The following is a 16,915-nucleotide window of genomic DNA, read 5'->3' as shown; positions in this document are numbered from 1 at the left end:
ACAGAAATAAAGCAATGAAACGACTTTCTCTAAAAGAAGTCAACAGCAGAATCGGCGGGAGCCGCCCTGACATTAAAGCCTAGAAGCCGAAACATTATTATTAAGCAAGAAATAAGTGACATTTTGAAGATAGAGCGAGCGAAAACTGAATTCCGTTATTTTTCTGAAGGACAGTCGGTTGCTAATTATTGTTTAATAAGTGATCATTCATGCGGTTCCTCAGCTCCGCCAGCAACGTGATGGAGGAAAGTTTGTCGCCGTTTGGGAGCTTGGGGAGAGGTGCGGGGGCCGCGTCTTCCAGGGTCCACAGCATCGACGCGATTTTGGGATTTACGAAGGAAGACTCGGTTCTCCATTCCACCTTCACTTCCAGTAGAAATTCCAGGAATGTGGAAGAAGCGGGAAAAAGCAATGGCCGGGATTGTTTCAACCGAATGTCCAATTTAAAGCACGAACAAGAGAACTCCGAAAGTTTTGACGGTAAGAACGTGTATTGTTAATTTGAATTAAGGTATCGATCATACCTTTCTATTCAGGGCAAGTAAGCGCAATTCATCGACACTAATGGCTTCAAAGTGGTGTGTAAATGTAAAAATTAAATTCATATTTGGGTTAAATTCAGTCCATTTGTACAATTACCTCGCGACGATTAAATTAAAGTTTTATTCTGTAGTGAAGATTCATTTTGTTCCCATTAAACAAAATGGCTGTAACTACTGCAATTGTGAACTTTGAAACTTTTAATTATTTTCTTATTTTCAAACTCTATTGTAATTTGAAAATACGTTATTATAAAGCGAAAAAACGGCTGTAAATTATAATGTCAATAAAAATGAAAACACACCAAATAAATGTGCCGCCTTCTGTTGGGATCAGATCACTTCAGTACAAACAACAGTGGGGAAAGTCTCCGGCCGGACATAGCGAAAACCAAGCAACATGAGAATAATCTAATGGATGGCGACCAACCCAAGAAGAAACACAGGAGAAACCGAACAACATTCACCACATACCAACTCCACGAGCTGGAGAGAGCCTTTGAGAAATCTCATTACCCAGATGTGTACAGCAGAGAGGAACTGGCCATGAAAGTCAACCTACCTGAGGTTAGGGTGCAGGTGAGACACCACTGATTTCTCTTTCCGTGTTGTGTCCTAGCCTTTGCATCGTTTGGTCGTGCTCTGCACTATGGACCTCGGCCCTTCACCTCGGATTCTCAATGTAAAAAAATGCATCATAGAATGATTACAGCACAGAAGGAGGCCTAGATCTACACATGTTTTCCCTTCAGGTACTTATCCAATTCCCTTTTGAAAGCCACGATTGAGCATAACCCCAACACCCTTTCAATCAGTGTATTCCAGATCCTAACCACTCGCTGAGAAAAATAGTTTTTCCTCATGTGGCCTTTGGTTCTTTTGCCAATCACCTTAAATCCATATCCTTTGGTTCTCGACCCTTCCACCAATGGGAACAGTTTCTCTCTATCTACTCTGTCTCGACCCCTCATAATGTTGAACACCTCTAGACTATGTGCATTTCCTCTGTTAAATAACTGTGCTGTAAAATCAGTATGTGGGTGTGTGCGGGAGGGCGTTGTGATTTTAGGGGAAATGCAATATTCTGAGGACTTCATCCCGACAGTTATTCGCTGTCAGATAACTTCTGATCCCGGTGATCAGTGTTCTGAAAGTCAAACTGGGGTAAATATGAACGATCACACAATAATCACCCGACCATAGTGTAAAACTGTAAGTCCGTTAGGTCGTTCTGTATGTAAATATGATGATAGTAACAATGTCCTGGCTCTTCCTAAGTAATCTTTTTAACACTTTGTCCCTTTTAACACTTTCAGTGTTGCAACCTTTGTAAGTTCATGAGTTTAGTATTCAAATTGAATTTTAAAGCTGACACATTTGTTAATTAATGGTAAGGAATCCTTTAATGGTATAATTTCAACTTTCAATATTCAAATTATACTTGTTTTAATCGTCCAATCTTCTCCCACGACCCCCAAAACGTCTAAAACCGTTTCTTCTTAAAAACGTCGCAAGCAAATTACGAATGCATTCTACAGATCGGGTAAGCTCTATCATTGTACATGAATGTACATTGGTGTAGAAGAAATATCGAGTCAGGGGTTTGCTTGTCGATTTCGTTCCTGAAACCGCCAGGCTATAAAAGGCGGTAGAAATGCCACTTTTTTTTTGATCGAAACAAGATTGTAAGTGGTGCCGAATGTATCCTTGCAGGAAAAAGTCCCTTTACACTTGAAATGTTACACGTGATACTTATTGAAGTATGTGCAACGTAATCGACGATAATGTTCAGTGAAACATATACAGTAATATCCGTTGAATAGATCGGCTAAATTAACTGGAATAATGGACATGCACATCAGTACAGTCCATTTCTGAGAGAGAAAAATGCCAACTGGGCTGTTTTGCATTCCCATTCTATGGTTTTAGTTAATATTTTCAGTAATTCGCTGTTTTTCTTTTCATCTCTACGGTGTCTTCACCAAAGGGATGCGCGCAAAATATATCATTTAAAAATAACCATAATTTCCTCTCAGATGGGATACAGCACGTTTGCAGCCCTTAAAGAACCGATTTCCTGACAACAAACTCCGGATTGGCATGTTGGGTTAGGTAAATAAAAACTTGTGTACAATTTGACAAGTTTTTATTAATCCCAGGCGGTGCTAAGTAGAAACTTTTAAACAGTATTCATAGTTATTGATTATTCTAGTATCTGAAAATTAGTGATTCAGAAAACTAGAAAATATCAGAGTTGTTTAATCCTGCGTTTAATCTTGTAAATCTCGCTAATTATGTAAGACCCCACTCAATGCATGTTCTGAAAGCCCAATATATCCTATCCCGTCTTAAAATTTGTTGCAATATTGCAATCCGCCTAAGCTACATATAGTCAGTACGTAATGTAAACCTGTTTGCAGCCAATACAAGCAACGCCAGTTCAGTAAGTAATCAGTGGGTTAAATCTCCTACACTAAATGCAAACGGCATAGAACATAGCAAAGAGGGTCACGCGGAATTAAATGATTTGGTATTGCCATAAACAATGTAATAAATTCGTTTTGTTCAAGTTGGGAAAAGTTTTTGTTGAAAGTCTGATTTATAAAAGATTCTTAGCTGTGTAACGTCAGCTGTTCTTAATCGGGTAGATTTGAGATTTGGGATTTTAAAATTCCGTAGAGTTGTAGTGCACTGTATTTCTTTCTTCCCGGAACTAAACATCAATTGTGAACAATCTTGTAGGGTTTGCGTTTCTATTTTCTTTAAAACAGTTCGCTATGAACCCTTTTCGCCTAAAGAACACATTATTTTAACCTATCCCCTACTCTCCTGCAGCAACTTCTTTGAAATGGTGCTTTCATTACAAAGTATTAACGCCAAAAGATAAATGCTAGTAATGATGGGCTGGCCTGTCGATCTAAGCGCCTGAACTGTACCATGTGGGAGTCGAAGTGGGGAGTTATTTTATTAGTTCTAACCTTTTCTATCATCAAATATCGTTCTAGACTACGAATTTGCAAAGTAAATTTTGGCACATTGAAGTAACACCCGAGGAAAAACCGCTTAAAGTAAAATTCAAAGTAGTTAGCATACAATCAACTGGTGAAGAAATGAGAAGATCTCCACTTGTTAAATCTATGCCTGTGTATCTCCGAGACTCAAATGCATCTTGCTTTTTTATTTACAGTCTGTTGTAAACATTTCAAATTCAACAAAAACATATATAGGTCAGGTACTCTAAACAAGTGATTCCACCGCCGCATTAATGCAGGAATCAAAATAGGCAAAAATGTAGTTTGCCTTTACTGATACCTGCCATTAAATAGTTTCAAAACTTTAAAAGAATACTTTTCCAGCAGTTAGGCCATACATAAGCCGGTATCGGAAATTGGTTGATAATTTTACTAAACATTTCAAGGCTGGTTGTATAAATGCGGATCAAGGAATTGCAACTAAACCGGGCATAGTAGCTGTAATGTAATTAAGCTTTTAAAGAGAAGAGTCTCGAAGCAGTAGTAGCCCCTTTTCCAGCGAGTTCCTCGTCTGTTTCAGGCTAGTTTCCTAAATTGAGAGTTGTTTACATTTCGGAATGGCCTGGGGTGAGTTCAACGGATTCATGTGCCTAAAACCAGCAGTGCTGTGTGCGTGGGTGGGTGGAGAAGACCCCTTTTCTCAAATTGTCCTCATTTTTCAGTTGAACATTTAAAGGATATGGAAATAAGCCAGGCCAAAATAATTGCCCAGAATTAGCTGGCAAAATAATGGCGAGTTTAATGCACACACCATTATTTGTGTGTAAATAACCCAGCAATTTGTAACGAGGAAGAGATACCCCACGAGTTGTGAATTGGAACAAATTGCTGGACAATTTGCCCCGCTTCGCTGTTAGACTTGCGAAAACGGGAGCTCGCTGTCAATCTCCCCGTGAGTTTTAAAAACATTGCCGCAGAAAGTTTAAACATTAAATGAATTTGTTTATCTTACTTTTCCTTTCTGCCTCTTTTCCTCTTAATCCAATCGTTCTATCCCTCTTTATTTCTTACTCTGTACTTAGTTTGACACTAATTCGCCCGATTTCTCTGTCCTTCCTCTATTTCATTGTCTATCCTTGAAGCTCATCGGTTACGGAGATAGACTGATGGTCCCAGCGTTCACCAAGGTCCCAGATGCCCGGTTGTTAGCTCGCACTTGCAGCAATTTGCTGCGCAAAGATTGTTCGAGTTGAAGCGTGAGGAAAATAAATTAACACACCACGTCCCATTCCATCACATTCTGCGCCAATAGCTTTAATGGTGATAATCTCGTGCTTTAAAAAAAATGAGAAAATTGTTCAACATCGCAGTATACTTTCTACTTGACAATTCCCATTTCTGCAATTTGTGGTTGCACGCTCTCTTAGTTAGTTGGCCAAATAATGTCACTTTGATGTGGAGGTCATGGACGGTTTGCTAATCTTAAACATCCGCTATAATCTGCACACATTCACTTTCTATATCTGAGTTGTAACTGTATGCACAATGGTCAGCATACCTTTTTAGCAAGAATCACCCGCTGACAAGTTGAAAGAGTTAAGGGAAGAAAATTAGCAATGTATTTGTAGAATAGGTTCCTATATAATGCTATCACAAGGTCATAATGAAGATGGAAATCATGGCCACCTTAGCTCAACCATCCACAATAAATAAAAACTTGCATTCCTTCCATATCATGAAATTATCTCTTGAATGAATCTAAGGTCTTGACCTCCACTCACTACCGAGAAGACCATTCTTAGTGTTCATTCTCCTTGCCTGAAACAGTTCTTCCTGACATTTGTCATAAATGTTCCTTTCACCAGTTTTACCTACATCTCTAGTATTCTGGGATACTTTGAAGTAATGCTCTGGATTAACTTTATCAATATATTTTATATTCCTTCTTCCAAGATTAAAAAGCGCAGGCTGTCCAGACTTTCCTTATAACTCAATCCTTTAATAAACCCAGTAGCTCTTCTCTGTATCGCTCCTATGTCTTTCAAGTTTCCATTATGTCTTTGTAACCAACAGTCTGATCAGACCTGTTTTAGCCTGATATCTTCTGATTTTACTCAACTGACCTAGCAAGAGAATTAACATAGAAACATAGAAACATAGAAACATAGAAAATAGGTGCAGGAGTAGGCCATTCGACCCTTTGAGCCTGCACCACCATTCAATATGATCATGGCTGATCATGCAACTTCAGTACCCCATTCCTGCTTTCTCTCCATACCCTGTGATCCCTTTAGCTGTAAGGGCCACATCTAACTCGCTTTTGAATATATCTAACAAACTGACCTCAACAACTTTCTGTGGTAGAGAATTCCACAGGTTCACAATTCTCTGAGTGAAGAAGTTTCTCCCCATCTCAGTCCTAAATGGCCTACCCCTTATCCTAAGACTGTGTCCCCTGGTTCTGGACTACCCCATCATCAGGAACGTTCTTCCCGCATCTAACCTGTCTAGCCCCGTCAGAATCTTATAAGTTTCTATGAGATCCCCTCTCATCCTTCTAAACTCCATTGTATAAATGCCGAGTCGATCCAGTCTCTCCTCATTCTCCTCCCGGGAATCAGTCTGGTGAACCTTCGTTGCACTCCCTCAATAGCAAGAACGTCCTTCCTCAGATTAGGAGACCAAAACTGAACACAATATTCCAGGTGAGGCCTCACCAAGGCCCTGTACAACTGCAGTAAGACCTCTCTGCTCCTATACTCAAATCCCCTAGCTATGAAGGCCAACATACCATTTGCCGCCTTCATCGCCTGCTGTATCTGCATGCCAACTTTCAATGACTGATGAACCATGACACCCAGGTCTCGTTGCAACTCCCCCTTTCCTAATCTGCCGCCATTCAGATAATATTCTGCCTTTGTGTTTTTGCCTCCAAAGTGGATAACCTCACATTTATCCACATTATACTGCATCTGCCATGCATTTGCCCACTCACCTAACCTGTCCAAGTCACCCTGCAGCCTTTTAGCGTCCACCTCACAGCTCACACCGCCACCCAGTTTAGTGTCATCTGCAAACTTGGAGATATTACACTCAATTCCTTCATCTAAATCATTAATGTATATTGTAAAGAGCTGGGGTCCCAGCACTGAGCCCAACGGCACTCCCTTAGTCCTCCTCTGCTGGATTTAAATTTATTGCAGTCCTCAGTTTTGCTGCTTTTTCTGGCCAATATATATGCCTCTTCCCTGGATTTAACACTATCCTTAATTTCCCTTGTTAGCCACCGTTGAGCCACCTTCCCCTTTTTATTTTTATGATAGACAGGGATGTACAATTGTTGTAGTTCATCTATGTGATCTTTAAATGTCTGCCATTGCCTATCCACCGTCAGCCCTTTAAGTATCATTCGCCAGTACAGCCTAGCCAATTCACATCTCATACCATCGAAGTTACCTTTCTTTAAGTTCAGGACCCTAGTCTCTGAATTTATTGTGTCACTCTCCATCTTAATGAAGAATTCTACCATATTATGGTCACTTTTCCCCAAGGGGCCTCACACAACAAGATTGCTAATTAATCCTCTCTCATTGCACAAGACCCAATCTAGGATGGCCTGCTCTTTAGTTGGTTCCTCGACATATTGGTCTAGAAAACCATTCCTTATACACTCCAGGAAATCCTCCTCCACAGTGCTGCTGCCAGTTTGGTTAGCCCAATCTATATGTAGATTAAAATAACCCATGATAACTGCTGTACCCTTATTGCATGCATCCCTAATTTCTTCTTTGATGCCATCCCCAACCTCCCTACTACTGTTTGGTGGTCTGTACACAACTCCCACTAACGTTTTCTGACCTCTGGTGTTTCGCAGCTCTACCCATATAGATTCCACATCATCCAAGCTAATGTCCTTCCTTACTATTGTGTTAATCTCGTTAACCAGTAATGCTACCCCACCTCCTTTTCCTTCCTGTCTATCTTTCCTGAATATTGAATACCCCTGGATGTTGAGTTCCCAGCCTTGGTTACCCTGGAGCTATGTTTCCATAATCCCAATTACATCATATCCGTTAACAGCTATTTGCGCAGTTAATTCATCCACCTTATTACGAATGCTCCTCGCATTGAGACTCAGAGCCTTCAGGCTTGTTTTTTTTAACACTTTATCCTTTTAGAATTATGTTGTAATGTGGCCTTTTTGATTTTTGCCCTTGACTTCTCTGCCCTCCACTCTTGTTTTTCTCCTTCCACCTTGTGCTTCTGCCCCCTTTTTACTTCCCTATGCCTCCCTGTGTAGATTCCCATCCCCCTGCCATATTAGTTTAAACCCCCCCCCAAAACCACTCGCAAACACTCTGCCTAGGACATCGGTTCCGGTCCTGCCCAGGTGCAGACCATCTGGTTTGTACTGGTCCCACCTCTCCCAGGAATTTGAATCCCTCCCCCTTGCACCACTCCTCAAGCCACATATTCATCTGAACTTTCCTGCTATTCCTACTCTGACTAGCACGTGGCACTGGTAGCAATCCTGAGATTACTACCTTTTGAGGTCCTAATTTTTAATTTAACTTCTAGCTCCCTAAATTCAGCTTGTAGGACCTCATCCTGTTTTTTACCTATATCGTTGGTACCTATATACACCATGACAGCTGGCTGTTCACCCTCCCCCTCCAGAATGCCCTGCAGCAGCTCCGAGACATCCTTGACCCTTGCACCAGGGAGGCAACATACCATCCTGGAGTCTCGTTTGCTGCCGCAGAAATGTCTATCTATTCCCCTTACAATAGAATCCCCATCACTATAGCTCTCCCACTCTTTTTCCTGCACTCCTGTGCAGCAGAGCCACCCATGATGCCATGAACTTGGCTGCTGCTCCCTTTACCTGATGAGCCATCGCCCCCAACAGTACCCAAAACAGTATATCTGTTTTGGAGGGAGATGACCGCAGGGGACCCCTTCCTTCCCCAGCTCTTCCTGCTGGACACCCATTCCCTATCTGTCTGTGTAAGCTTTACCTGCCTTGTGACCAACTCACTAAACGTGCTATTCATGACATCCTCAACATCACGGATGTGAATCCATGCGCAGCTCCAGTGCCGCAATGCGGTCTGTCAGGAGCTGCAGCTGGACACACTTCCTGCAGATATAGTAGTCAGGGACACTGGAAGCGTCCCTGATTTCCCACATAGCACAGGAGGAGCATGACATGGTGGGGGTGGGGGTGGGGGGTGTCTGTGCTCTCCTGCCATAACTTAACCCTTAAATTAACTTAATTTGGCAACAATGCCAAAGGTTACCTACTGTTTGTTTATTGCTGTCCCAATGATTTGATGTGTTAAGTGTCAAGCTTGCTATCACCCCCAGATTGCTTTGTGCTTCACCTTCAGTCATTTCTACACAATCCATAGAATATTTATTGCATTCATTTGTTTTCTTCCAATATGCAGCATCCAACACTTTTCTGTACTGATTTTATCCAACTTCTTTTGTTTTGGCTGCTTTGCTCAACTTGAATGTCCCCATGTGTTTTTCCTAAAAAAGTGAAGGAAATCACTTGGCCAAGACTTTCCCTTTTAAAAGCCATGTTGGTTTTATTTACTAGATCATTCTCATATCAGTTTTTTCTCGATACTTGATTCAATTATTTGATCAGATATTTATATTAGGCTGATGGGTTTGCAATTTTGCAGGTTAGATTGAGAAACATAGAAACATAGAAAATAGGTGCAGGAGTAGGCCATTCGGCCCTTCGAGCCTGCACCACCATTCAATGAGTTCATGGCTGAACATGCAACTTCAGTACCCCATTCCTACTTTCTCGCCATACCCCTTGATCCCCCTAGTAGTAAGGACTATAGAAACATAGAAAATTTGTTAATATTATACAAATTTCGTACAGACAAATACAATATAATGTAGCAGTGTATGTATATTTAACTTCTCTTCGAATGTGTTTATACACTTAATAGAAATTCCAAATTGACGGTATAAATCCAAGGTCAGTTCCTGACCTGATGTTGGAGGGGAACGGTGTGAGACCAGCTCAAGGAGGCAATGTTGCACTGTTCCAGTTTGCTACCACATGGAATATAACTCCAGTGCAGTCCGAATTAGGTTCAAAGGAGTTCAAGTGATCCTTGGACTTCCTGGAACATTTTTAAACTTACCCAAAGTTTATTTTAATCTACCGCGTGTCCTATCTGCACTTTATGCCTGTGTATTTAAGCGCAGTTGCAAATCGGAACCAAGCAGAATCACCAAAGACCCTGCCAGGCTGGAACCTTTTCAGCCACATAAAAATTTTCTCCATATGCAGCAACAATAGTAATTTCTAGTGTGAACACAAATTAAGTGTGATTTTTGCATCTTAAATGAACAGTTATACAGTGCAAGAGACAGCTGAAACCAGACTAAGGTATGTATTTCCAAATAACTTAGCAACAATTTTATGTTGATTCATTTTTTTTGTCAAAAAAGACAAAAGAGAGGTATAAAAATGAATGAGAAATTACTTAATACAAAACTAATTGCAGAATTTTAAAAAATGTGTGCCCTTCATTCACACACATTATATGACATGGATTAGTCTGAACGCCGATTCAGATTTTGTTCTGGATGAGAGTTAGGATGTTTGGTTCGCTCCTCATAAATATTTGTCCGGCTCTTTTAATGCTTCATAACACTCCGATAATACATGAATAAAACTAATAGTAGACAACCTTTCTTTTATATGAACTCCCTGAATCTTGTTTTATTTTTGCCTACTCCATGTTTAGTGCACACCTTTTGATTCCCCGCTCAGCTGTGGTTTTATTATATTCATGTTTGTACTTTTCGCCATTAACTAGGAATAAAATGAAAGAGAACAATCAGTGAATGACTAGGAAATGAGGACAATAGAGAGATGATTTATAGGTGGTCACCTATACATGTCAGTTTGGGAGTCATAGTCAACACCTCTTTTATTTCCATTCTGCCTAGTAGCAGTTGTAATGTATTTGCTTCATGGGTTTTTTGCTTAAGATTTCATAGCAACACATTGCTATTAAGAACTAGTTGGTTTATTACCAAAGGTTTAACAATCACACTACACATTACCAGTTCATCCACAAGGCTCACAACTGCATACCTCATCGTGAATGACCTAGACCCAACTAACAGGGATTTTATTGAGTCTTTTGAACATTATGTGATTGGCGAAGTCACTCACAATACAACAGCTCTACAACTATTTTTGTAGGAACAATAATCAAGTGCTCCCTGATTAAAGTGGGGGGCACTAAAACCGACAATTTAAATACATTAACTTTTTATTGTAAACCTTAAACCAAATTAAAATTTGGTTGCCGGGGGTGATGATGCACTCCAGTCCCTCCGGTGCACAGCTCTCGCGGAAGGCCACAAGCGTACTGGTGGACACCGCGTGCTCCATCTCCAGGGGCACACTGGCTCGGATGGAACCGCGGAAGAGAGGCAGGCAATCGGGCTGAACGACCCCTTCAACCGCCCGCTGCCTGGGCCAGTTGATGGCCACCATGGCCATGCCCAGGAGCAGTCCTACGTAGAGGCCTTTCGCCCTGCCCGCTCCCCTCCACACACAGTGCCCAAAGATCAGGAGTGTGGGACTGAAGTGCAACCAGAATTTGAGGAGTAGCCCCTTCAAATAATGGAAGAGGGGCTGCAACCTCACACATACAACATACACATGGAACATGGAATCCTCTAGACCACAGAAATTACAGACGATTTGGAAGTCCGTGAACCGACTTAAAAACTTATTGCACTGGACTGCTCCAGGCCAAGTCCCCAATAAATAAAGGGAGGACTCCCATATAGAGAGCACTCCATTGGGGACCCCCGTCTCCTCCGAACGGCAAGATGGTGCGCCATGGCTTGTCCAGATGGCAGACGAGGATGGCAACATGGAGAGAGTGCAAGAGCAGCCCATACAGGAATCCCCTCCACGCAGAACTGAAAGGCACGGAGGGGATTTCCCGGAAGAGGCTCAAGTTGTGAGGCGCCGGCTCCCGAGGGAGGTTTCGGGGCTTGTCGCCGATGAGGAATCTGTCCGGATGGGGGTCAGTTCGGACGGGATCTCCCCACGCGCTTGAGCCTCCTCGACACACCTAACGGAGTCAGGGCCCAGTGTGTTTTTAGTGACTCGATGGCATTGGCCGCATGCCGGACGTCGGCCCAGGATAGGCACCGTGCCAGCATGTCTGGTGCCATCCAGCCCGCTCCTCCACCATCGAGCAGGTCCCTGACCCTGGTCACCTCGCCAGCCACAGCCCTCTCGTCCACCTGCCACCTAAAACCGCGGTCGTGGAAATACGGATTCCTGAGCAGCGGCTCCTGCAGGACAGCCGCCACTTCAGATGGGAGAGAGCTGTGCTTGGTGGCAACTCTGATCCAGACCCTGATGAGTTCCTGGTAAAAGACAGGCAGCCCCCGCATGGCGGTCCTGATGCCCCCAGGCTCACAAATAGGAGCTGCATGTCATAATTGAGGCAGTACTGCTGGCGGAAAAAATATGTCGCACAACAGCTCGACAAACCTGTGAGTATACTCATAGGTGCATATATTACAGCAGTGATTGCTGAAAATATCCTTGGCTGTGTATCTTTCTCTACTGCTAGCCATGGGAGTTATTTTCTTTAAAATATTCGTGTTCCTCATAGTCTACGCTGAATTAGCTGATCTAAGCCAGGATGGCACCACAATTTAATGCGGCACTGTGAGCCAGAAAAGGGGGAAATATTCAGCTATGGGAAGCAGATCCTCCAACAGTCAACTTCTGTTTGGGGGTGGGGGTGGGGAGGAGGGAGGGGAACTGACAGAATAAATGGGATACATTGTATCACACATTTTATTTATGTTAAAACCAAAATGCTCTTATTTCAGGTATGGTTTCAAAACAGAAGAGCCAAGTGGAGGAGGCAAGAAAAACTGGAAGCTAGTGCAATGAAACTTCAGGATTCACCCATGCTTTCCTTCAACAGATCTTCACAGTCTTCGTCCATGGGCACCCTGAACAGCAACTTGTCACTGGATCCTTGGCTCACTGCACCAATATCCAGCACAACTGCATTACAGAGCCTTCCAGGTTTCATGTCCACAACGCAGGGTCTGCAGAGCAGCTATACTCCTCCACCTTTCCTGAATTCCCCACCCATGAGCCACACCCTGCAACCTATGGGTGCCATCAATCCCTCAACCTTCCAGTGTGGAACCCCTTATGTGGACAAATTTCCTCTGGAAGATGCAGAACAGAGAAACTCCAGTATAGCTTCCCTAAGAATGAAAGCCAAGGAACACATCCAATTCATTGGGAAAAGTTGGCAGACAATCTGAGGGAGGTGGTGGAGAACATAAGCAGAGATGTCTATTCATAATCTTTATAATTCTTTAAAAAGCTGATTGTAAGTTTTAAATTGGGATGTGGAAAGGTCACATTACATGTCAAAGCACCAGAAACTTTGAAAACTATTCCTAAGAACTTACCTTTAATTCATTTGCTTTTTTTTTGTACATTTGTTGTTAACTGTGCATTTGTTGTTGATGCAATAATTTTGTGTTGCATAAGATTTGTAGTTTCCAAAATGAATACTCGGTAAGTCACAAATTAGTGCTTTAAACCAGTTTTAATATTTTTTAAGTCAATACCCTGTTAAAAAAATGTTTGCATTTGATCAATGGGATGATCCACAAATAACAAAGTAATTCTGACCTAAACTTTTAGCAAACAATTGTTTTCATAACTCTGAAAATGAATAAATCCTTTATTAAAATAGAACATGAAAACGATTAAAGCTGTGAAAAAATATAGATGTTCTATATACCTTCAATTTTATTGTCAGTTTTGGACTTTTTCCTCTTCTCATATCATGGGATAAAGGTCTGCCTTGTTCTACCAATGACTTGTTTAACCCATGAGATAATTCAGTGGAATAGTTAAAGAAAGAAGCATAATTTTAACAATATAATTAACTATAATTCAAACATTTTAAACTTTTTAGCAGCGTATATTCTTCTTAACGTACATATGTTTACCTCCTTCCTCTCTTGAAGTAGTCAACTCTTGCTGAGTTTTAGTTCCACAGGTATAGAAGTCTTCAACTACCCTGACCAATTGGCCAATCTTTGTGTAATTCCAGACAGTGTTTCAAGAAGATCACAAGTAAGCCTCATCTTAACCTTTCCTGACATCAACACATACACTTTCCAGCAAGGGTCATTGGATTGCAATCAGGACTGAGAATCCTGTCTGATTTATTTCAACTTCCTATACCAGGAGTGTTATGTCCAATTGTACTGCCCTGACTGTTACCCCAGCAAATATTAACTAATGCAACACAGATCAGGGACCAAACCTGGAACATTGCTGGTCTGTGTGTCTCAGTAGCATCCATGGTAATGCATTTACCCTGTAGGCATTAATAATAAGGGGTCTATTAGCGGTCAGAGCGTTATGCTGTTGTGCAGTGGTTTACTTTTAGGCCGCAAGATGGAGTGCTATTTACAGGAACTCTCTTCTATCTTTTAGATTTGAATAATTTTATAAGCAGATCATTGTTTCAACCTGGTAAGTGGGAAGACTAAAACAGGGAGAAGATTATAAAAGACAATTTTACATTATTTGAGCATAAATTAAAATTAATCTTGCCTATGCCTCTGTTTAATTTCCCAAGGACACAGTATGGAATATATTCTTTAGTTAGATTTATCTGATCCTGCTGATGAGCTATAGAGAGTTGAAAATCATAAAGGGTGAAAATCAACATCGACAAGGGTGCACCAAACGGCCAGTAATAAATTGGCCACTTTTTGTACATCCTGTCTAACTTTCCTTTCCTTTGAAGGAAAATCAGGCAGAGTGTATAATGTGTGGCCAATTCACTACTGCAAATTTTGCACCCCCGCTGAAGCTGAATTTCACCCTGTTAGATGTGATTTTACCTCCATAGTTGCTAATGTCTAATACATATAAATTTAAATCTGTCACATGTAAATATGAGCATTTTTTAAATATTTTGTTAATATATAAAATCTAAAATTGTGGTCCTGCTTTAGCTCAGATTACTCCATGCAGCCCAAATTCAATTATTCTGTGAGATGTTTATTTTTGGAAACACTCGCTATCCAATTGCATAGCCACATTGATTGTACAATTGTGCACATACATCTCCGTCAATGGCTGGGAATTTCCACTTCCATGCTCGCTAATCTGTCATTTGCTGTCCATATAAAAGAAAGGAAGAATTTGCATTTATTTAGCACCTTTCATAACCTCAAGAAATCCTAAAGTGCTTTATAGCCATGTAGTCACTGTTGTAATGTGGGAAACGTGGTGGCCAATTTGCACTCAGCAAAGTCCCAAAAGAGGAATAAAATAAATGACCAGACCATCTGTTTTTAGATGCTGGTTGAGGGATAAATGTTGGCCAGGGCAATGAAAGAACTCCGCTACTCTCCTTTCAATAGTGCCATGGGATCTTTTACAACCACCTGAAACAGATCTCAGTTTAACATCTCATCCGAAAGATGGCACCTCTGATAGTATGGCACTCCAACAGTACTGTACTGAAGTGCCTACCTAGATTACATGCTCAAGTCTCTGAAGTGGAGCTTGAATCTTCAGACTCTGTGATGAGAATGCAACCATTGAGCCAAGGCTGATACTAAAGTGACTGGGAAGAAAATTGCAGGCTGGTGAGTGTGAATGAAAAGCCCTGGCCAATGTGTTTACAAGTCAGTGTCATCCTCCTTTATGCCTGCAACATGTGAAATGTTCTCTGCAAACCTAGATTATTATTACTGAGGATGAAGCTTAACTACAGTGTGATTGCATGTGGAGTTTGCTTCTCCTTACAAGCTCAGAGCAAGTATTCATTAGTGACCAATTGAAACACAGGTGATTAAGGTGGTTGGGTAATATGATCCATATTGTCTAACAATGGACTACCCAAACAGTTGCTTTTTAGCCAGAAAAATGGGTATGTGTACTCAGGGCACTGTAGATGTAAAGTCCTTACACAATACCACAAATCCACACGAGGCACATTCAATGGACAAGGTCACTCTCTGACCTGCACCTTTATTCACAGGGCCAAGAAGTCATGACCCTGCGTGGAACCTCCCTTTATATACCTGGATGACCAGGTGAGGAGTGTCATAGAAACATAGAAACATAGAAGCGAGGTGCAGAAGTAGGCCATTTGGCCCTTTGAGCCTGCACCACCATTCTATATGATCATGGCTGATCATTCACCTCAGTACCCCTTTCCCACTTCCTCTCCATACCCCTTGATCCCTTTAGCTGTAAGGGCCACATCTAACTCCCTCTTGAATAGATCCAATGAACTGACATCAACGACTCTCTGCGGTAGGGAATTCCACAGGTTAACAACTCTCTGAGTGAAGAAGTTTCTTCTCATCTCAGTCCTAAATGGCCTACCCCTTATCCGAAGACTGTGTGCCCTGGTTCTGGACTTCCTCAACATCGGGAACATTCTTCCCGCATCTAACCTGTGCCATCCCGTCAGAATCTTATACGTTTCTATGAGATCCCCTCTAAACTCCAGTGTATAAAGGCCCTGTTGATCCAGTCTCTGCTCATATGTCAGTCCAGCATCCCTGGAATCAGTCTGGTGAACCTTCGCTGCACTCCCTCAATAGCAAGAACGTCCTTCCTCAGATTAGGAGACCAAAACTGAACACAATATTCCAGGTGAGGCCTCACCAAGGCCCTGTACAATTGCAGTAAGACCTCCCTGCTTCTATACTCAAATCCCCTAGCTATGAAGGCCAACATGCCATTTGCCTTCTTCACCGCCTGCTGTACCTGCATGCCAACTTTCAATGACTAATGAACCATGACACCCAGGTCTCGTTGCACCTCTCCTTTTCCTAATCTGCCACCATTCAGATAATATTCTGCCTTTGTGTTTTTGCCCCCAAAGTGGATAACCTCACATTTATCCACATTATACTGCATCTGCCATGTATTTGCCCATTCTCCTAACCTGTCCAAATCACCCTGCAGCCTCTTAGCATCCACCTCACAGCTCACACCGCCACCCAGTTTCGTGTCATCTGCAAACTTGAAGATATTACCCTCAATTCCTTCATCCAAATCATTAATGTATATTGTGAAGAGCTGGGGTCCCAGTACTGCCTCCCATTCCGAAAAGGACCCGTTTATCCCGACTCTCTGCTTCCTGCCTGCCAACCAATTCTCTATCCACACCAGTACATTACCCCCAATACCATGTGCCTTGATCTTGTACACTAATCTCTTATGTGGTACCTTGTCAAAGGCCTTTTGAAAGTCCAAATACACCACATCCACTGGTTCTCCCTTGTTCACTCTACTAGTTACATCCTCAAAAAATTCCAGAAGAT

At 41.9% G+C, this 16,915-nt stretch overlaps 1 protein-coding gene across 1 annotated transcript; it reads left to right on the top strand.

Annotated features, from left to right (window-relative positions):
* The first annotated feature begins 209 nt into the window (after nt 1-209).
* rx3 (retinal homeobox gene 3) lies at nt 210-12,865 on the top strand. The gene is made up of 3 exons (XM_070862307.1): nt 210-480; nt 877-1,118; nt 12,416-12,865. Exons 1-3 carry the CDS (start codon nt 210-212, stop codon nt 12,863-12,865), a joined length of 963 nt encoding a protein of 320 aa, XP_070718408.1.
* The last annotated feature ends 4,050 nt before the right edge of the window (nt 12,866-16,915 follow it).

Source organism: Pristiophorus japonicus, chromosome 2 (genome assembly GCF_044704955.1).
Source record: "Pristiophorus japonicus isolate sPriJap1 chromosome 2, sPriJap1.hap1, whole genome shotgun sequence".
NCBI lineage: Eukaryota > Metazoa > Chordata > Chondrichthyes > Pristiophoridae > Pristiophorus > Pristiophorus japonicus.
The sequence above is the reverse complement of the archived record's forward strand: the minus strand, read 5'-3'. Positions and strand labels throughout refer to the sequence as shown.